This window comes from Metopolophium dirhodum, chromosome 2, assembly GCF_019925205.1.
Source record: "Metopolophium dirhodum isolate CAU chromosome 2, ASM1992520v1, whole genome shotgun sequence".
NCBI lineage: Eukaryota > Metazoa > Arthropoda > Insecta > Hemiptera > Aphididae > Metopolophium > Metopolophium dirhodum.
The window spans coordinates 39,294,037-39,316,628 of NC_083561.1; the positions used below are offsets into that span (position 1 = coordinate 39,294,037).

Genomic DNA, 22,592 nt, shown 5'->3' on the forward strand with positions numbered 1-22,592 from the left:
TAAGCCTTTTTTTCTGTGAAGTCATTTTTGTTAATAAAATACACCAGTAAACAGGTATCAGCCATTATACTAAAATGGAAAAGTGTATAGGTGAAAACGAAAATATAAAATATAATTTTCGCTTTTTATAGAATTGAGCAAAATTTAAAAAACCAGCACTGACACCCTTAAAAAGTTATGGTTTTCCTTTTTTTGGGCTAAATTAGTATCACTTTTTTCTTGTGATTTAGTTACTGAAATTTTCTGTAATTTTATATTTATAGGTAATTATCAATAAGGTTTATTTTTACTAATCTTTTTGTCACTAATAACAATTTTCCGTTACGTTTAATATATAGTATTCAGTTCTTGTGGATTGCCTATTTTACAACGATTAAGTGGATAATTACAGACTGAATAGGGAAATAACTATAAGGCTATAAGTGCAACTCAGCCACCTTTGTAGGCAATGTGTGAATTTGATACATGCTTCTATTATTATTATACTATAATTGTACCTGAATGGCAACCAATAAAATACTAAGTGCTAATTTCTACTATTTATTTCTCCTATAACCAATAGCAACCATTTATAAACGAAAATTTCCAACGTATATCTCAAAATTCCCGTTTGAGTACCCCCTCGGGTTGGACTTACTGTGTCAAATTGTGAATCTAAACCATCCAGGGAACCACTCAAACACTCACAAAATATTTCATCAACATCAGCCCAGCTGTTTTCAATTGATTAATTACTATACATATTTCACACCATAGATAGATTATATAAAAAATGATATATTATAATACGATACAAATTCAAAAGCTATTTAATAAATTGCATTATTTCCACTTAACTATACCATGGACTTTGAACCAAATTAATTACTTAGAATATCTACCTTCAATATGTTGTACCTAATACCTATACAAAATACGAATATATATTTTTTATTTATTTTTGACTTAACGCTAAGCAGTTAACAGTAATTATAATATAACGTATTTATGTTTACTAATCAGTAATCACTATTAACTTATTATTATCAGAAACGTATATAATGTGTTCTCAAAACTTAGAAATTTGGGTAGGTAACAAAAAAAAAATAATATAAGCGTATATATTGTAGTGTTTCATTTATTAGTTATTATAATGTCTAATGATAAGCTTAAGAATATAATTTAATTTTTAATAAAATAATCCCAATACTATAACAGTTTAGAGATTATCTATATTAAAAACGAATTGTACGAATTGTTTTCCGATATTTTATCATAATTTACGATATTAATTTAGTTCCTGATAGGGTTATTCTTAGATCATATACAATGGATGAGCTATGCGTGTATATTTCTCGTATACCGAGCTGTGTCCAACATAAACCCCACCCATCGGCGCAACTAAGGGGGGCTAGGGGGGCTTAGCCCCCCGTTTTAGTATTTAGCCCCCGTAAATGGTTTTACTTTTCAGCCCCTCCTTATAGGCTCGTAGTTAAAACGCGTAGTTAAACGTAGAAAAACGAAGTAGTTAAACGAAGAAAAAAAAATGTTAAAATAATTAATAGGTAATGATTATTATATTATAATAATATAAAATATATTATAATATACGTGGATGTACCAAGTACGAATTTATCGTAATATTAGTCATAGTTTTCACGAAAGAAATGTGCGTGCTGTGTATAGCTTATCTGCTTATTGTATATTAGCTTCAAGCTTATATAACGCCCCTATGGGCTACGGCCCACCATAATATTATATATTATTTTATTATATTTAAATAGGTACCCTTATTGGCTTACCTACCTCTTCTTATCATATAGTTATATTAGTTGCATCGTACTGTGTAATCAAAAGTAAAAATGTTCAGTAGTTTTCAAAAGCACTGGGAAAAACTAAAATAAATTAAGGAAAAATGGTAAATTTTACGCAAAATCGATAATGGCTGTAGAATGAAGTACATGAAATTTTCACTGAATGTTTATACCTTAGCATTGTATTAGCATTTTCCTTACACGATACAATTTTCAAAATGTTAAACTTGTTTTGAGCTGTTTATGGACATTTTTAGTTTTCAATTTTTTCTATAAATATCAATAAAATTTTGTTAGTTAAAAACATAATACAAGGCTCATATTATATTGTTACAATAGCAGTTGAAAAATATTAAAAATCCATAAGTCACAATTTTCTTTTTTAAAAGCATTATTTTGACATAATACGTAAAAATGACGAAAATGTGAAAATTATTTGAAGTTATAAATTCGTAAAAATTCTTCTTTTTAAATCTAAGATTTGAAAATTTAATACAAGATTGCTAATAAGTTTGTCTTCTTTTATCAAAAAAAAAATGTCTACAGTTAAGCCAAAATTAATTGTTGTGAGTGTTTGAAGTATATAGATACTTGATTTTAGCAAAGTTTTTGTGACTTAAATTTCAGTGACACTGATTAGGGGACTGCCAGATCCCGACCAGTCATGAAGTAACCGATGAAAAAATCTTGAGTCGTCCGAAGAGCGGTAAGCAACAAAGGTAGTAGCGTTCCGAAATAGGAACCACAAATTACAAAAACTGACCCTGTGAATAGAAAATACACCGGAGAAACACATTGAAAACTACTTTCCGTTAAAAGAACCACTGTTCGTAAGAATGGACAGATTTGATGAAAAGGTCTGACCACCTTCTGACACCTAGAGTCTAAACAACAAGTAAGGAAAATCAATTAGGATTTAAAATTGAGGCCTTTTTGCCGTCGCAACCTATCCCGTGATTTTTTTATGTAAAAAGTGTCAAGTCAAGAACCGTGTTTGAATGTCTAATAACTGAAAATTATTATTTTTCTTCAAGGCATTTTACAAATGAAATGCGAAATTCAAACTCCAATATCTTTTTTAATTATAGACGCATAATTATAAATGATCCATCAACATTCTTTGAAAAATAAAATCTATATGAAATATATTTCAAAAATATAGGTTTCCATTTTAATTTTAAAAGTTACCTCTAAAATCTCCCATTTTTAATTAATAAAAAATGGATATAAAATTAATTAAGATATATGGTTCACATAGGTCAATTTTTCCTAATTTAAATATTATGTCATGCTGATATCTGCTGTGACATACAAATTGGAACACCCTGTATAATAATATGTTATTTTTGACGGAGGCTTTTTACCTCGTCTGTCCGGGAAATACAAACAGGGTAAAAGTGTCGTGGGGGAGGTTACCATAGTAACATCCTAGGTATTGATTTTTATAACTTCAAGTATCGAGGGTGAGACTTACGCCCTTGTTGTTAACTGTTTTCGTGTTGTGAGATGAGTGTGTGTTCGCGCAGATCGTATATTTTTGAGAATATAATATATTCTATAATATTTTCGTAGTAATATGGTCTTTATTCTTAATTAATAATAAGTAATAAGTAATATTACTAATATTTCTACACAAAGACTGCTGTTGCAAAATATCTAGAATAAAGAAATAGCAAGGCTTCAAATTGAAAAGAAGCAATGCTTGTTAAATAATTGATACTAAGAATTCTTCTTTTCAAATTGAAGGTTATGCTGTTTTCATCTAAGTTATTTCAAGAAACCTGTTTTATTAAACGAGTGCTGAACGATTACGCCTAGCCAATTCAGAAGTTTATACAATAAGCAATAACTAATAACTTTGGTTTTTCAATGAAACTATTCATTCGATTGCGATTTAAAAATTTTAATAATTTTGCACATCGGTGTAGTGTAAATTGTATAATTATTTACTATAATACTACGCATAATGTTCAAGTTTTTTAATTAAATAGTTTCTTGTTTATATATTGTTATATTAATATTTTAAATTTAATGCATGTGAAAATGTCATTAAAATGTTATAGATATTTATTTAATTCGAAAAATGAGTAATGACCCATATAAAAGGACAAAATCTACCTTCTAATTTTATATGACGTATGCGTTTTCCCTTAACGAAAATCGTGATACGCAGGTACACGGACCATCAACAATATGTATACTAACTATTAACGTTACCCAGTAAATCATATTTATTAAATAGTAAACGGTGTTAGTAGCAAAAATAATATCATACAGTACACACGTACATTGATATAAAATATTATATTATATTGCACAAAATGTTAGTACACAACTACCTACTGGCTAAAGGCATATATGTTTTGTGTAATCGTGTAGAAAAAGTTTTTTTCTTGTCGGCTAAAAATGGATAAATTCCTTAAAAAAACAATCAATATAAGAAAAAGTTTACACCAGTTGTACTACTACTGCCTAAATACAAATTATGGCAATTATTTTAATCATGTAAACAGTAGGTATTAAAAATGTTTCATAATATGTTAATGTATATTTTGATTTAAGTTATACAGTTTTTAATTTTGTTAAGCTTTATACCTAAGTTTTAAACATTACTTATGGATCACGAGTTTAAATATAAATCCTTATTTATGATGTATTATTGTATATTTGTAGGTATATATATTATATAGACAACTGACAAACAGACGAAATAGTGGATACTTGTTTAATAATGATATCTATACCCTAAGTTTTATTTACATAAGTCCATAAGTCTAAAACAGTAAAAACAGTTTGGTTTACTTGTTGATTGTTATTACATAATATTATCATGGAGTGGAAACGACATGGTCAGCGGGGGCCAGGGGACGGCCAACAAAAGGTTTCTCACACTGGGGACCCAATGTTTTCAGCGCTACCGGTGGGTTTATTTGGCTTCACGTTTGTTTTAGTCCGTGTTCTAGTCACGATAAAAGAAAAAACTTAAATCGTGGTTTTAGACTTTTAGTACGTGACGTTGTTGTGAACTTTGGGTCCCCAATGCCCAGTCTTATACAAAGTACATTCGAGGCCACTGATAAGCTACTCGTTGGCTAAAATCACGGTTATCTACTAGATTATCGTTAACACGTTAACTGATAAGTTATAGGACACTGATAGTCGTGGTTGTGCCCCACAGCACTCCGGCATTCCGGCATTCGTGAGTCGTGACGCAGTTCAACAAGTATTGACGTTAATTATTAACGACTATACAACCGTTTAAATGTCGGTTTCGTACAGTTTGAAGTCTTAAACCGTCGTAATACTATGGTCTCGTGTCCTCTGTTCGTCATCGCGGTCGCCTAGTTTGACTATCGTAATTTGGTTATTCGTTTTTTGCGTAATCCCGGTAGACACAATATTATGATGACAGCGGTGTGAAACGAGACTACCAAAAATCATTCGTCAGTGGATACAGACCACTCCTGTGTGCCAGTGTGTCACCTACTACCTATTGTCTGCTTATACATTTATGAACTTAACTTCAACCATCATGGTAAGTTGATACAATTTGTTACGATTTTCAAATATGTTTGCTCGATAGGGTTTCGAGTTACTAAACTAATGCCTTGATCATATTATTTCGATTGTGTGTTTCATAATAATCCTACCTGTGCGTTTATGTGTACCTATGTTTAATTCTACTGAAATAAATACATTCAATGTCATTGTCATTTAACAATTTTGCACATCTAGAAAAGTACCTACCTAACAATTCAATTTTTAGTTGATTATTTGTGTTTTAATTTTAGGACAAACAAAATACCCAGGACAGTACCTTAAATGATAAACATGGTCAAATTAAATCAAAATCTGTACTAAAGTTTTCAACAGTTCAGACGCCAAATTTTATTCGCCATGAGCTTCACACTAATCTAAATTTACCACCACCAAATTGGTTATGTGAAAAAGAAGAATCATATGGCATTCGATACATGTCATCTAGTGATTTTCATGTTTTTTCTAGGTAAGAAACATACAAATTATTAATTTTTACAAATAACAAAACATTGAATTAGTATTGTTTATGTTTTTTAGTTTTCAAATGGCTAATACGTTTCACGAATACATTGGCAAAGTGGACATTGTATCAGATGCAGAAAATATTAAGAACCTGTGTAAGATGCCATATAATGGAAAATCTGTAAGTAAATATTAATTTTTATATATATAAACATATGATATAAAAAGACATGTATATTTTGCTATCCTAAATTATTTTATTAATACATTTGTAAATATTATTTTAAAGTACGGATGGATGAATCTAAATTAGGTATTTAAATATTATTTAGTTATTTTAAAAAATAAACATTTTCATTTTATTCTATTGTCTTTAGAACTAAATTATTAAAATTATTTTAAAGGTGAGCATGATGGTGCATAGAATTGATAAGACATTATTATTAGATGAATTTGATATTCAGAAATACTTGATTGTAGAAACCAACAATGAATGGGACTGGTTAAAAAAATTCTTTTACAACAATATTGTAGGATCTTCATCAGATATTATGGTAAGCACAGAAGAATTTTTATATGATCATATTTGGTATTTGAATTTATAAATATTAATAATATAACATAATTTATATATACGTCATGTGTTACATAGTAACCCAAAAACCAGTGACGGCTCGTGGGTTTTCAATGAAGTAGTACTAATCCAAAATAAATATAACCAATATTATATGTCTATTATAGATTTTATTAAATAATTGTTTACAAATTTTAGTTATTTACCTTTTATTTTGTTCATATTTTTATATGTATGTAGTATGTACATCTTAAATTCACAAGTAAAAATATTATGACAAAGTACAAACTATAGAATACAAAGAAATTTAATTACAAAAATTATTTAAACAAACATTTTTTCTAAATAAATCTTATCTATTCTTTAATTTCTTAAACGTTCTATTCCTCTAAAAATGTTGGCCAACGATAAAAAAAGGCCGTAAAAAAAGGATGGAGACCCCTGGCATAAATGTACACAATTCATTTTTACAGTCAAAGATTGTATAAAATGATTTGAAACTATTAGTGCATTTCTGCTCAAAATAATGTATTTTTAAATCACGAATGAAGCTTCGAGCTTATTGTTAATATCAACCATTTTATCAAATACCTATTTTATTTTTATTTTTTCCCAAACATACTTAAACATTTAAACTGTAGATTTAGGAGTTATAAGTCATAATTTCTTATCATATTCATTCTATCGTCAAATATACAAAAATATAAATTTACAATTTTAGTACAGGCACTGGTCGATATCAAATTTTCAAAGTATTTAATCTTAGAAGTATACAAATTTCAAAGTATAATGTAATAAATATATCTTTCAAGTTGAAATTATTCATTATTTATTAGTAGGTCCCATAATATTAATTTTTCAATCTTTTTAAAATTATGTTAAGGATTCACAAGCACATAAAATATAATAACTCCCTAGAAAAAGCAGCCAACTAACTCCTTTGTATGAAAAATATAACAAATCAAACAACAAAACATTGATTAATAAGTTATGGTCAGTATGTAATTAAGTTATGCCTTAGAACTTAAGATGTATCTACTCTGAAGTTTCAGAGTTCAAAATACAAGTTTAGAGGGATATCAAGAGTTTTAATTAGTAATTTTAAAATGATGACCTATCGAATCTAATGTTTTGTATTTTTATTCATAAAAAATAGGTGAAATGTATCACTTATAAACAAAATTCTCTGAAAGCTATTCTACGTAAAGATTTGGTATTTAAATTTTTGCACCATACCGTTGCATTAGATTCCCATAATGATCAAATAAAAAATACAATTTTTCGTAATGAAACTTCTCCAGTAAGTTTATTTAAAAACATAACCATTATATTTTAGGTAAATACTTATTATAATAACTTATATATTAATTATGTACAGTTAGCTTCTGCTCTACCCAAAATTTCACCAGAAGATGTATTTTCAAATAGTTCTCAAAAGCCTAAATTATTTAACCGAAATTTTTTATGGGATTTTGAAAGCATGCAAATGGTAATAGGTACAGATTTACCAATTTTTGGAAGTAGCAATAATTCATCTTTAAGTTCAAGATTGAGGTACAATATTTTTTTACTAACACATTTTATGATTTTTATTGAGTATTTAAGACTTGTAAGAAATTAATATTATTATTTTATTAATTTTAGAGACATGTCAAAACCTCTAAGTATGTCAACTGGTATTGATTATTGGCTAGATAATTTAATGTGCAATATTCCTGAAACTGAATTGTGTTATCATTTAAACGGAATTGTCCAAAAGTATGAGTTGGTAAAAACTGAAAATTTACCATGTTTGAATGGCTCAACATTTTCACCAAAGAATGTTAGTGATATTATGCAAAATACATTATCATTTTTAAAATCCAATGCTAATAGTGTTGGACATACGTACTGGTTATATAAAGGTATAATAATTAATTCATTATAAGAATCATGTGTTAAACTATAGTTTATTATGAATTTTATCCATACAATTACAGGAAAAAATGATGATGTGGTAAAACTTTATGATTTGACAACATTATGTTCTGAATCATTAACTGATAACCTAAATCCATTTGCAGTTCCAGTAGCTATTTTGTTATACCGTGTTGCTTGTAAATCAAAACATAATCTAGAAGATAGAAAACTGTATAATCCAGTTACTATTCAACTTTTACTAAACATTTGTCTACAATTAGATAAAACTAAATATCCTCAAGTAATTTCTAATGACTCGTAGTATTTGTTAGAATTCTAATCACAAATATTATTTCCTACCTTTCAGATTGTTACATGTATCAATTACATGTTATCCGAAATGTACATCTCAATTTATAATAATCCATCTACCACTGTAATAGAAGATTCAACTGATGTGAACGAAGACTCTGCTACTTGCCATCATGATTCTGTCATTTCATCAGCTCAATTTGATTATGGGACCTATTCTATTGACATACAAAATTTATGTGTATCACATAATAAAGAAAATATATCCTTAAGTGAATGTTCATTATTTTTTATTTATTTTTATGTTTGAAAATAATTCATGTTTTATAATACAAAATACAATATTATATATTATTTTAGCACTGGAGTACCCTACGTCAAAAGATTTAATAAAAACAATAGAAGAATGTTATTATAAGGCATTGTATTATATCGGGAGCAGTTTGAGTTGTTTGCAATATTTTAAGAACGATAAAAATATTGATATGGTATGTATTAAATGATTGGCTTATAAAAAAAATTACAAATGTATCTTGAAAAAGGTGGGACATGCATTGTTTTCTAAGGGCAAGACAATTGGAAAAAATAATATGCCAAGTTGCCATAATCTATCCAATGCTGAGGACATTAGAAATCACCTCAGGCTGATACTCTATAAAAAAGCATCTGATGCATATTTTAATTTAGGCGAAAAATGTCTTACATCCAGAAAGTAAGATAAGCGAAAAATATTTTTTATTGTTAAATAATAAACATATATGTGTCATTTAGTTTTGGAATAGCACTAAAATGTTTCCGCCGATCACTTGAATGTCAACTATGTATTACCAACACTGATGTTAACCATATATTCATGCTTGTATTAGAACGTTGTGGCAATTGCTGTCTGTTTATTTTTAAACATTGGGATAATATAGAACAATACTCGAGCGAGCTTGAAACTGATGAAAAGTATGATTTTGAACTAAGAAAAGCATTGCTAAATAGTTCTAATCGCACTAATAAAGGTAATCAAATAATACTTGATGTTAGTTATTACTTAAAGTGTATCATAAAAATATATTTAATTTTAATGTTAAAGATTTAAATTTAATACCAACAAGCCTCAATAATTCAAAAGAAAGCATGTTGAGCGCAGCAGAACATTGTTACTCACGTGCTTTGACATTGGAAACAAATATTAATGACAAGAATAATCTGAGTATACAGATAGCTAATGTTTACAACGAAAACATTAAAATGTATATGGATGAAATGTTAAGTAAGTTGAAACATAATTCATAATGTAAAAACGTCTTATGTTGTGATTTTTATTACATTATTTAATTTTGTGTTTTTATATAGTGGCTATAAGCAATAATATTCCTCTAAGTCCTTTAAAGTTAAAATGGTTTGCAAAAAAATCAAAGACTTTTTGTTCATTGGGAAGTAGTATATTTAAAAAAGTTGATGATAAAGATAATTGTGCAATAATAAATTCAAACTTGGAAAATTTGTACGGATACATAGCACATTATTCAACAAAATATGTAGTACCTCTCAATACACTTATAAAAACCGAGATTATTAATTTCAAGGTAAGGTTCCATAATTTAATGATGAAATTTCAGTTTATAAAATATATATTATTATATGAAATGTAAGGTTGGAAACGCTTACAAGAAAAGATTGTCAGAGATGGGTGACCGTAGTTCTAATTCACAACAATGGGATAAGGTTTACTATAAATTATCTTCAACTCTATTCCAAGCGGCTGTAAACGAATATTTGGCCATATGCCGAGTATGTATACAATTTTGGGTTTTATATAAAACATATTTTGTCATCGAACAATTTTTTTTTTTTTTTGATAGTGCAATTCTAGTAACTATAGGGAATGTATCAATTTGTTCATGGAAGCTTTGAAATATTGCGATCTTGAAAATGAATCACCCAATAGATTTGTATATGAGTATCAAGCAGCATATATTCACTTTGGTCTAGCATCTTTATCTTCTGATCGTTTAGGGTATGTAGAAAATATTATTTTATAATATGTCAATAATAATTTTACCTTGACACACTGTGAGTTGTCGTTATTTAAAATAATAAATTGTATACTAAATATTTTTAGTATAATATGTTATGAACTTATTTTTAACAAGTTTATGTTTAATTACTAGACAATGTATTACTAAGGAATCTCCAGAGCTGCATCCTGTTTTCATTCAGATTAAGTCTTACTGTAATATTTCATTTGAAATCTTTTTTAAAATAGAGCGTCCATTGGAATCTTTTGAGGTTCTCATAAAAATGATAACATTAGATATACACTTAATTGATAGAAAGATAGGTATGTAATGTGTTTAATTTGTTTAATAAATAGTAACCCATTTAATTATTATTATTTTATCACTCAGGTCCAAGGAATCTCAAATATGTCAAGTCCATTATAGAAACATTGAGAAAATGTGTTCCCGTGTTTCAAATGTTTTCGGAAAATAAGGACACAATGAAATATTCATATAGTGCTGATCAAACTGAGGAGTTATCTATTGAAGATGACTTACACTTTGAAATGAGAAAATTACATTTTTTATTAATTCTAGAGGAAAATGTACTTGAATTTTTGAAATGTATGATCCATCTAGCCTTGGATAAATCGTCAGTAAAGGAAATAAAGTAAGTGACCTGGTTATTAATTATTAAATTATTATGTTAATTGCATACAAGTATGTTATATGTTATTTTTTTGAAAGATAATATTGTGCTTAAAATCATATGTGATTGTAATTCAAAATTAATTATATTCCTATAGATGGTTAGCTGACAAAGAAGATGAGCTGAAAATCATCTATAGTCTATTGTTAAGAAATAGTGTTGGTGACAATAATTATTCACAATTAATGACTGCTGTAAAACAACTATCTACATTTGAATGATTTTATTTATTTTTAATTAATTGTTTTATCTATTTATATAATTTGTTTAATTATTAATTATTATATTTTCTGAACATTATTTTCCTCAAATATTTTTAATTATTTAATACCAGATAAAGAAAGAGATAGACAATATTCATTATATCCATATTGTCAATACAAACTGATGTGACATAAAACGCCCATATTTTTCATATTAATAAGTTGTAGATGAAAAAATTATCCAAATAAATGTATAAAAATATTTACAATTTAAACTATTTGAATAAGTTTAAATGAATGAGCTAATTTAGTAACCTAAATATGCATACACAATTAAGTTATACACAGAAGTATATCTATACACCTAATAATAATTATTGTATTATCAATGATTTGTTACAGGCAGTGGCGTATACTAGTTGTAACAGAAAGAACTGACCAAAAAAAAATAAATGCTACTTAAACGTATGACAAAAATTGATAAAATTATATGATTTGTAAATAGTTTAAGAAATATACCCATGTTAGCAAATTTCCAAAAATATTTTTAAAAAAGTTATTGTGTTCCAAATTAATTTAATCAAAAGAATATTGATATTTAAAAAAATTCTAAAATATAAACCACTTGATTTAGATAAATGTTTTTACCATCCAAATTGCTCTTATAATCAGATTCACAAATTTACTATTTTGAATTCATTCAAAAAAATTTAAATCAAATTTAAAATTTTTTTTTATTTTTAGTATAAAGAAATAAATATAATTTTTTTTTATTACACGTGTAGTGCAAGTGGCTATAAATTATATATTAAAAATATTAATTAGAACAAAAGTTATTCCAAAAGCCAGTTTTATCTGTTACACTCTGTATAGGAGGGAGGCTCTCTAGGCCAGAACTTATAGTGAAATTGCAGGTTTAATTAAAGCATTATATGTATATCTACACTGTTTACAGTTTTTCCTAGTGATTAATTTAGCAGGTTGATTAAAATTATTTTTAAGGAATCAACAAGGAAATGTTAGATAGTCAGGACTTGCTTTAATGGCTTTGATGTTAATTTATAGTAAAAGAACATAAAAATATATATATTTTTTAATGCTCTCTATATTTATATATATATATTTTAATGTTCTTTTACTATAAATTAAACCTTAAATTTGTATTTGTATTGTATATGTCATGATTATTATAACCACCCAGCTCCCTAAAAAATGTATAGTTATGGCTATGCTTGACTAGTGATAAATTGGCCCATAATAAAAATAATTTGTATATATGCCACTAGTTACAGGTTATTTTCTATAAAAAAAAAATGGTTTAATAGTAATTACATTTTATCATTACCTATGTCCTACTTATTTGAAACTAGTATAAACTAAAAATATAAAAGTTTTAATATCAAATAATCTACTTTGTTGAGTTATTCAAAAATCATTGAGAGGTGTCTGGCAAAATAGTTTTATAAAATATAAGTAAATTATGGTTATTGTTAGCATAAAAACTTAAAAAAAAAAAAACTACATGGATTATGGTGGGTACTTGAATATTTCATTTATAAACATGAAAACATGAGATCTAAATTCTACTGAAAATGTTGGGGAATACAATTTACATACCATATGTATAGGGGATGAAAATATGTTTCTCATCTCTCAACAAACACTATTACTTCTCATAGGTACCACAATATTATGTAATTATTTTGGGTAGGTACCTATTATATATTTATATTATTTTATTGTGGCTACCAGCTACAAGATTGTCTTTTTGGGCTGGACACCGGACTACCACAGGGTGATTATAATAATCATGGCTATATAGTAAAATTCATGACAAAATTGATAAATTAACAATTTCTCTATTAAATAAATATTTATTGAGTATTAACATTTTAATTGTAGTGAATATGATTCAAACGGAAACTAATAAAAATATAGTTACCTATGAACATAGAAATATTTTTAAAAAAAAGAGGTTAAGTTATGTTAGGTGCTTAGGTTCATCGATCTCAGCTCCAAATCTAAAACCATGGACATTGTGTAATAAAATCCAAACTCTAGTAAAATTAATGTATACAATCAATTTCTATTACAATATGATTCAAGTAGGTATACCTAACTGATATAGGTACCTAATAAAAATAATGATCCAACCTAGTTCATGTTATAAAATTACGTTGTGTTTGATTTATAGAAATGATTCAGATAAGTAGATGATTGAAAACATCAAAATTGTTTTAACAATTAGTTATAAAATATAAAGTACCATAAAATACAATTGAAAAATAATATAAAATACAAGCCGTAAAAAAATAAGATGAAGATGTAAAGGTATATTATTATTTGATGTACAAGCTATATCTAGGTATCAATGTATTATAGACCTATAAACTAATGGATGGCGCTTAGAGAGAGAAACCAGTGGACGCCGTCCGAGAGAGAACAAACTATGCGTTTGGAAATATAATGGAGGAACATTTACACAACATTTTTTCATCCATACGTATTATTAATATTAGAACCCCCCCACCCCTTCCATCATTTTTACTCAGTAATATACTATACACGGGGTGTGTTATTCCCAGTGTTCGGACTTATCTAGATGAATATCTAGATAATTATTTGTTCATCTTTTATCTTATCTAGATAAATAGTTACAAGGTATCTAAACATTCATCTTAGATAAATTTTTTATTGATAAAAATCGTGAAATTGTACAACTGCATTTTAAATATTAATACAGATTCTCAAACCAAGTTTATGGTTTATAAATAATGTAATTATTTTTATTTATATCATTATTATTATAATTATATTCCTAGTGACCAACTAAAGTATACCTAAATTTAAAACCCATTTAAAAAAAATTGTATCTTTTTTTATCTAGAGAAATATGAGTTAAGTTATCTTTTATATCTATCTAGATACATTTGAGTTCCATTATCTTTATCTTTATCTAGATAAAAAAAAATACTTACCTAATCCGAACACTGGTTATTCCAACGTTATTCCTAGTGTTTACATATTATATAAATAGTATAATATATTAAATGGTATGCATCCTTCAATTTGGCGACTTATAGATGCATTAAAAATAGAAGAGAGCATTAACAGATTAAAAATCAAACAATATGTAGTGAGCAACGAGCCACCCAAAACAAATTTACGAGATAGAGCGGCTAAAATAAAAAAAATATGTACCAATTATAACAATAATACAAATATTGAAGATTTTCTTCGGGGCATTGTATACAATTTTCAATTGCAAGTTTAATTTTTAGTGTTTTTCCTTGTGTATTACCTTGACGATTTGTTATTACTTTTTTGTATATTCAACTAAATGTTCAAATATTATCTTTTAATATAAAAAAATATTGCATATTATAATTTTAAATTGCAAGTTTAATTTGTTTAGTTTTTATATACCCACCAACATTTTTAATCTAAGACGAATAAATATAGTTTTAAGCATACATATAACCAGAGTTGTTATTCAAATTCAAAATTACTACTGAAACTGTTATTTTTCAATAAATTGGCGTGTGGTAAATTTTATTGTTTACGATCAATAATCCATGTAGAATACACGCGTGACGTCATTGGACCTGACTCATCATAACTGCCTATCTTACACCTAAGTGTAAAAGTTCCAAGCTTTACACAACAATTTACCAATCTAAAAATTTAATTTTTGAAATTTAGTTTACGTATAAATGTGCGATTTTATGTGCTTGAGAAAATAAAAGAATCAGAAATTAATAAATCTATAAAGTGATATTTATGTTAAACGGCGCGTCATGGTCGTTTGAATGTAAAATATATCTCTTTTAAGATTTTAGCAGTATTAAATAAGCGAGTACATAAATGGGGTGTACCGGTGATTGGAAAAAAAAATCATAATATACGGTACCCAAATCTGCCACGATCTCCATATTTTCATCACTGTTAGTATATCAACATATTTTGTATGTATCATGGATAATTTGATGGCGAGGCCTTTGACTATCTCATGGGGGAGGGGGGGGGGGGGGTTCACGGTCGACACTTGTTCCGGGCGCCGGGTGAATTAAATCGATCAAGCAAGCTGATGTGCGCGCGGTGTATCAGACACGCGCGGACTTTTCGAGCATTCCCGGTGACTTGGTTACGCAAATCCCAAGGTCACACTATTGTCGCCGCGCCGCCGCCGCACAGGTTGCTGTTTTTCCATAATAGTATTCTCCTCTACAACGATTAATCCGATACGCGTCGGCTGTCTATCTGTCGTTGCTATAACTACGTCATTACTATAATATTATAGGTACTATTATTACGTCAAATTTTGTTTTTGTTTTTTATCAAGGCTGTCCCAGACGTGGGGTAAGTATAATAATAATATATATATATATTTATACCAATTTACATTTTACGTAGGTAGTCTATATATAACCTTTAGCCTAGCTTTTTCACGTTAATTTTTTTTTTTGTGTACGATACCCGTAGACATTGACTTTCCGGTTTCCTGTATCCGTCTGCATCCCTAATCAAAGTCAGCATCCCTACCATAGCCACTAGGTAGATACCTGCAGGTTTATGATTATTATTGGTTGGTCTAAGCACATAATACATTTAATTATTGTGATTTTATTTTATAATATATTATTATTATTTAATTTATTCTGTGCCTCTGTGGTATAAGTCCCATCGATAGTATAGTATGGGTAGGTAGTGGTGTAACAGTTTCGAATATTTTCGATCATGTCTATTGTGTTGGTCTTGTCAGTGTTGATCTGGTGCGCTTTGACTCCCTCGACTATTGGTGCTCGAGGGACTTAAGTCTTTATTTTATTATTTTAATCTGTTGTATCTGTTGAAAATGAGTTCTGTTGCAATCATTCTTGTAAACTAAACCATTCTAATAATGAATTTACCAATAAGGTTATCACCCCGCTCATAATTTATAATTATCTCCCTTATTGTATAACTACTATAATATAATATATAATTACTAATTTATATTTTAATTTATCTTATTTTGGTCCTTTGCCCGGTACAAATAATAAGTGTCTTAATTATTTTTATTGTTATTTTTGTGATCGTCCTGTGCTATAATTAATAATATTTAAATTTAAGTAAAAACAAAAACGCGGACTTCCGAAAATGATATATTTTAGGTTTGTTAACCTGCAGGCTTGTACACTGTAGAGTGGAAAATCGATACGACTGCAAAAGGAAAAAGTGTTTACTCATAAAAGGAAAAGTGTTTACGCGTCACTGTCCACCGCGCGCTATCATTATTTATTATTCTCCACTTGTTTTAATGATTATTGTTGTATTTCAGATTATTACAATGGAAGTCTTTCAGTTTAATTTTGTACGATTAATGGCAGTCTTCATGAAAAATTGTTATTTGAATTGCGCCAAAACATGCAGATCAATAGCAACAGACAGTGTTTCAACTAAGGTATAAATATATTTTTATAAATAATTAAATATACGTCTACCCACACGGTTTAAAAACGAATTAATTTCGTTTTGACGAGTAACTGAGTTGGTAAGTGTCTATACATTCAAAAATAATCATATTTATAATTTATAAATACGTATATTGGGGCACATTAGACATTACCATTCAATAATTGTATTTTTTTAAAATTAATTTTTGTATTATGTAGTAAAATAAAAAAGCGGGTAAGTGGATGTCGCTCTGCTGTACAGTAGGTTACAATTGGGTCAATGTATGATGGATTGTTTTAAACTTGAATTCAATGATATAATATCATTGTATAAGAATCTGAGAATCTGAGAGGAAACGGTTAATCAGTCTGGATTTTTTTAATTTTTATTATTTATTATAGCTTTTAAGTTGAATTAATGTTATAATTTTCTGTATCTATGATTATTGATTCGTATTACCTATAAGAAGTAGATAATAATATATTGTAATTTTATTTTTAGGAACATTTTCGGAGTGCATTAGGAATAGTTATCGTCTTATTTGAAATCAACAGTTTATGTTTATTGGTGCCCCCACAAAATGTATTGCCAGATGGTAAGTTTCTTTTATGTTAAATAAATTTGTTTAAAATACCTATGAAAAATATTAAATCTTTATTTATTAATTTTATAATGATACCTTCCTACTGTATTTTTATTGTTGCAGGAGTCTATTTACATTTGTCAGGTTATTATGTACCAATGGGCATTTATGATATCTTCAAACTTATTCTATCCATACAATTCATCCATTTTTACTTAAAATATTTTATCAATGGAGTAAGTTAAAAAAAGTTTTAATTTTCAATTCATAAATAATGTGCTATTGTGTAATAATTGGTAGGTAATAGAAGTAAAATATGCATAGTTTCGTTAGTAAAGGGTGTATTTAATTAAAATAATAGAACTGCAATAGTCGTTATATTCTTTCTCAAGATAGTGAGTAAATGTGTCTTTTGGACTCAAATTGCACTTTTAACTTAAGGGGATTCGATACCGTGATTTTCTGTCTTTGTCTAACAAACGCTTGACATAGGATTTTAGACGTGTTCTTTGCCAAACATACCAATTGATCTAATGAAGAGATAATAATTCTAAAAACAGATTTGAATTTTTCATCAAGTCTACACTTGCAATCGACTTTCCTACATTTTTGATTTTAACTTCACCAAAAATTAAAATACTTACATTTTTAATTCCTTTTTTTTAACATAACGTTTTTGGGAATTTGGGAGATAATATCAAAAATGTGGGAAAGTCGATTTCAAGTAGATATTGTAGACGGCAATTTCAAATCTGTTTTCAGAATTCTTATCGCTTCGTTAGATCAATTGGGTATATTTTCCAAAGAACACGTCTAAAATCCTATGTCACGCACTTGCGAGTGTGTAGACCAAGAGAGAAAGTCGCCGGGGGGAATCCGGAATCCCCGTAAGACCAGAAAAAGTGATAAATACTATAGTATTATATTATTATATATAAATATATATATTTTATTTTAACTATACCTAGTATACCTAATAATTTAAAGTCAACATTTTTAAAGGGATTTAATGTTTTATTTACTGATGGCCATTTTTTCGAATTATGATAATGTTATTTTTAGAGATTTTTTTAAATTTAATTCTTAGTTTTGGATGATATAAATACTTTTTGTTTGAATATAAGTGGTTATAATATTAGTATCCATTAAAGATATTCTGTATTAAATAGTTATGATTATTTCGTATACGTTTTACATTAATAGCAGTAAGTATATGGTACCTAGCATGTTTTATACTTTTATGTAAATTTAAAAAAAATATAATTAACCATTTGTATTTATTTTTAGCATGAATGGAAAAGTTATAAATGGCTAGAAAATTTCATAATAGTTTTATCAAACATCGTAGTTTTCACAATAGTCTTAATATTGAGCTGCATTGGCTTAATTATGGTGCCAAGTACTACTTTTGAAAAAATAATATTTGTTATTTGCCTAGTTGTATACAACTATATAAGCTGTAAGTACAATAGTAATATTATACAACTTATACTAATATACAGGGAACAGAAAAAATTTACAATTTATTAACTGTTACTTTTAGATTTTTCTTATTACACGGCATGCATAATAGATTGGTTTGATAAGTACATATACTCAGTGTGTTATACCTACACTTCCACAGTTAATCACAATGAACTAACAGATCGACAAAATTTGATAGTATCCAACTTGGAAACACGCTGGCATAGTAAAAATGTAAAGAAAATTACCCAGAAGGAAACAAAAATCGTTCAGTCAGCACCACAGGATTTAGTAAATAAAGGCCAAAATAATATCCACAGTCAATTCACATCCTTGAATACATCATCTCAGTCCCTAGATGACAAAGACGAATATCTCATATCCACCCGGATGGTGCGCCCAGATTCTTATTATGATGAAACAGATACTTCTGGTACGTGTACAAATATGCTTACTGTAGTAGATCTTTCTAGAACACATTATGTAAACTTCAGTAGGTAAAAATGTAAAATAACATACCAACATACCTATTAGCAGAGTTGAGATTATCTAGATTTATCTTTATCTAGATAACATTATTATAATTCATCTTTATCTTTATCTAGATAAAATTATATTTATCTCGGCTCAACACTGCAGCATATTGGCCGGCCATTAACTATTATTCCTATTAAATTATATTTAAATGAAATACGTAATATATATATTATTGCAATGCACTGTTTAGTAATGAATCATATTTGAAGTATTTGATTTTAATTTGAGTTTCTATACATTTTAAGTTTTAACATTAAGAGGACGCTATACCCGCATGCGTTGTCTCCGTCTTAAAAATGTAGGTACAACATAGCAAAAATCTGTTTTGCGCGGGATAGAACCACTCCCTTGGTATTTATAGTAGAATTACCAAAATTCCAAAACGCACAGGGAACAACTTTGTCTGTCTCATAGCGTTTTTATTTTTTTGATAGCATTTACCTATAATTAAATGAAAAAAAACAGAGCAAAACCTAATGTTCTCAAACTGATAACTTTAATTTTATTTATGTTATTCAAATAATAAAAACGCTACGACACACATAAAGTTGTTACCTATGCGTTGTGGAATTTTGGTAATTCTACTACAAATTCCGAGGGAGTGGTTCTATCCCGCGCAAAACAGTTTTTTGTTATGTTGTACATTTGTAAGACGGAAACAACGCATGCCGGTATAGCGGCCTCTTAAGTAAGTTTTTAAATAAGTTTTTAGTTAATATTGACATTAAAAATAACTTTGGGAATGATTGTGTACACTGTTTAGCTGTTTAGGTTTACAATTAATAGTACCTACCTATTGATATCATTAAATAATTAAATCAGTAAAATATAATTACCAAGTAATCTGTAATAATTCATATTGAATAATTCAGACTTAATAGTTGGAATTTTTATAGTTATATTATCTCACTCAAAATTGTAAATTTCCATTAATAGCAATTTTTGTTGTTCTTTAATATTATAATATTAATAAAATGTCCAAATACACACTTACAACTCGTATTTTAATTTCTCATTACAATTTGAAAATTATTTAAAAATGTATATTTTATTTTATATCATTTTCAGCCGGGGGAAAGTCCGAGCAGAATGAAGACCCCAACAAATTATGCCAATACAAGCTTATTCCAATGTAAACAGACGACAGTGGCATGTTCAATACTATTCTACCTGTTTTCTGTTTGACATTACCAAAGTCCTAGCGGAGAAGCTCTTGCTGATAGTTCAACTGTGTAGTGTGGGATTTTTACAGAATGTTTTAAATATAAAATATCGTTATAAATATTAACTAGTATAATATAGTAGTGGTTAATTATAAAAATTTTAATTTTAAATCTGACTATACAAATAAATTGTATCAAAACGTACACTTACCATTGAGTTTAATAAAAATTGTCTATTATCTGACTAAAATAAATTAGAACTTGTTATAAAACTAGCTCACTTGATTTTTCTGTAATCGGTTTATCCAAACTTGTCCGACTCTAAAATGTATAACTATTAATTTATATATTTAAAAATAAAATACTTATATTATATTATATTTTATTTCCATTTATACGTATACAAATAATCAAAAAACAAAAGTATATTATTACAATAAAAAAAATAGTGACTTAAATAAAATGACTTGTTCTAAATGATTCATCATCGCCTAACCGGAAACGCTTAAGCTATGAGTATGAAATTTGGACAGTAGTTTTGTTTTGTAATGTAGACACCCACTAAGAAAGAATTTTTCAAAACTCAACCTCTACAGGGGTTAAAAGGGGTGAAAGGGGTAAAAACGAAAAAAATTACTTAGCCGGAACCTCTGATGATATGAGCATGAAAATTTGTAAGCTAGTCGCGTGCAGTCGATCAAGTGAGTGATAAGTGTGTTACTGGTCAGAACCTCTGTTAGCATATTTTTTAATTCTAAGCATCCATATATGTATTTAGACTCTCTATCATTTGTATTTTTAATAATACGTTCATTTTATAAGTACCTATCTCTTGTGTGTTTAAATATTCGTTCTTTCATTCAATAAATATTTAAAAGGTAATTATATCGGTATTCAAGTGCGTGTTATTTTATTTAAATAATAATTTACATCAATACCAAATCGCTTGGACAATGTACGACAGTACACCACACTTCATTACCCTAATTGTATCGAATAACCTACCGAATATACCAATATACCGAATATACCACTAGTATCATTATGCTGATGTATCATCGGCAAAAGAGCTGCAAACAGTAGTAGCGTCGATATATCTAAAGTATAAACGTTGTAGAAGATACTTGCTTTTGGAACTCCAGTGTTAATACGTTGGTATTTAAAATTTTACAACAGGCAGATTACCACAGGAGACTTTAAAAGATCGATTATAGAGGAATTATTGAATGAAGAGATAATAATAGAAGTCGAGAAGGAATATGAGTTTTCGTAATATTATAATTATTTATTTGAAAATCAGGAGCTTACGTAAAATTAAAATTGTTCATTTAAATGCCTTCCATATTTTAGTATAATTATTATTAAAAAATTTATACCTTCAATTTTTTAAATAATAAAATATATCATAATAATTCTTAGGTATTGCTGTAGCCTTTTAGGGTCTTGTGGGTCTTTTAGGTCTCATGTATGTATAAAATGTTGTTATCAATAAACGATGGCGGCGTCGCGGAAGTAATGCGAAAGCTGTCCCCGCGACGCCGTCGGTTCAAACAGAAAAAAAAAAAAAAAAAAAAAAAAAAAAAAAGGGTCTTTACAGAGCAAAACAGTTGTTGCTATGTTTTACATTTGTAAGACGGAGACAACATAAGTGGGTGTAGCGTCCTCGTAACAAATAGGGTACAAAGTTTTCCTTTTATATTAATATTAACCTACACAATTATTGTATAGTTATTCTTGTCTAGGGTGGTACCACACTACCCCCATAAGTAATACAATTAATAATTTGTACAGTTATGACAGTTGAATCACAATGAAAATTTCGATTTAAACATTTATCACTTATAAAAGTTCCTGGAAATCAATGAACGGCTGTTAGTTAAATAATGCTATTTTCATATTTATATTAATATTAGTAATTTATCACAT

At 27.9% G+C, this 22,592-nt stretch overlaps 2 protein-coding genes across 3 annotated transcripts; both read left to right on the forward strand.

Annotated features, from left to right (window-relative positions):
* The first annotated feature begins 4,220 nt into the window (after positions 1-4,220).
* On the forward strand, positions 4,221-11,724 carry LOC132938974 (erythroid differentiation-related factor 1-like). 2 transcript variants are annotated; one of them, XM_061005956.1, is made up of 20 exons: positions 4,221-4,309; positions 4,936-5,328; positions 5,585-5,799; positions 5,871-5,976; positions 6,200-6,349; positions 7,526-7,669; positions 7,748-7,923; positions 8,014-8,273; positions 8,349-8,569; positions 8,636-8,852; positions 8,941-9,068; positions 9,123-9,292; positions 9,352-9,587; positions 9,662-9,841; positions 9,925-10,157; positions 10,225-10,362; positions 10,434-10,588; positions 10,743-10,912; positions 10,980-11,241; positions 11,378-11,724. In XM_061005956.1, exons 2-20 carry the CDS (start codon positions 5,305-5,307, stop codon positions 11,499-11,501), a joined length of 3,309 nt encoding a protein of 1,102 aa, XP_060861939.1. In that variant the 5' UTR covers positions 4,221-4,309; positions 4,936-5,304; the 3' UTR covers positions 11,502-11,724. The 2 variants fall into 2 exon arrangements, with proteins under 2 accessions (XP_060861939.1, XP_060861940.1); XM_061005957.1 differs by lacking the exon at positions 4,221-4,309 and having other exon boundaries at positions 4,825-5,328; positions 9,147-9,292.
* Positions 11,725-16,809: 5,085 nt separating this feature from the next.
* On the forward strand, positions 16,810-21,108 carry LOC132939783 (uncharacterized). The gene is made up of 6 exons (XM_061007153.1): positions 16,810-16,926; positions 17,421-17,514; positions 17,626-17,738; positions 18,790-18,961; positions 19,046-19,399; positions 20,572-21,108. The coding sequence occupies exons 1-6, from the start codon at positions 16,813-16,815 to the stop codon at positions 20,637-20,639; spliced, it is 915 nt and encodes a 304-aa protein (XP_060863136.1). The 5' UTR covers positions 16,810-16,812; the 3' UTR covers positions 20,640-21,108.
* The last annotated feature ends 1,484 nt before the right edge of the window (positions 21,109-22,592 follow it).

Excerpts from the sequence above, each read along its gene's own strand:
- LOC132938974 (XM_061005956.1), top strand. The coding sequence starts at position 5,305 with ATGAACTTAACTTCAACCATCATG. Across the intron at positions 8,853-8,940 it reads TAAAGAAAATATATCCTTAA|CACTGGAGTACCCTACGTCA; the intron begins GTGAATGTTCAT and ends ATATTATTTTAG. Across the intron at positions 9,069-9,122 it reads ACGATAAAAATATTGATATG|GTGGGACATGCATTGTTTTC; the intron begins GTATGTATTAAA and ends ATCTTGAAAAAG.
- LOC132939783 (XM_061007153.1), top strand. The coding sequence starts at position 16,813 with ATGGAAGTCTTTCAGTTTAATTTTGTACGATTAATGGCAGTCTTCATG. Across the intron at positions 16,927-17,420 it reads CAGACAGTGTTTCAACTAAG|GAACATTTTCGGAGTGCATT; the intron begins GTATAAATATAT and ends TTTTATTTTTAG. Across the intron at positions 19,400-20,571 it reads TGATGAAACAGATACTTCTG|CCGGGGGAAAGTCCGAGCAG; the intron begins GTACGTGTACAA and ends TATCATTTTCAG.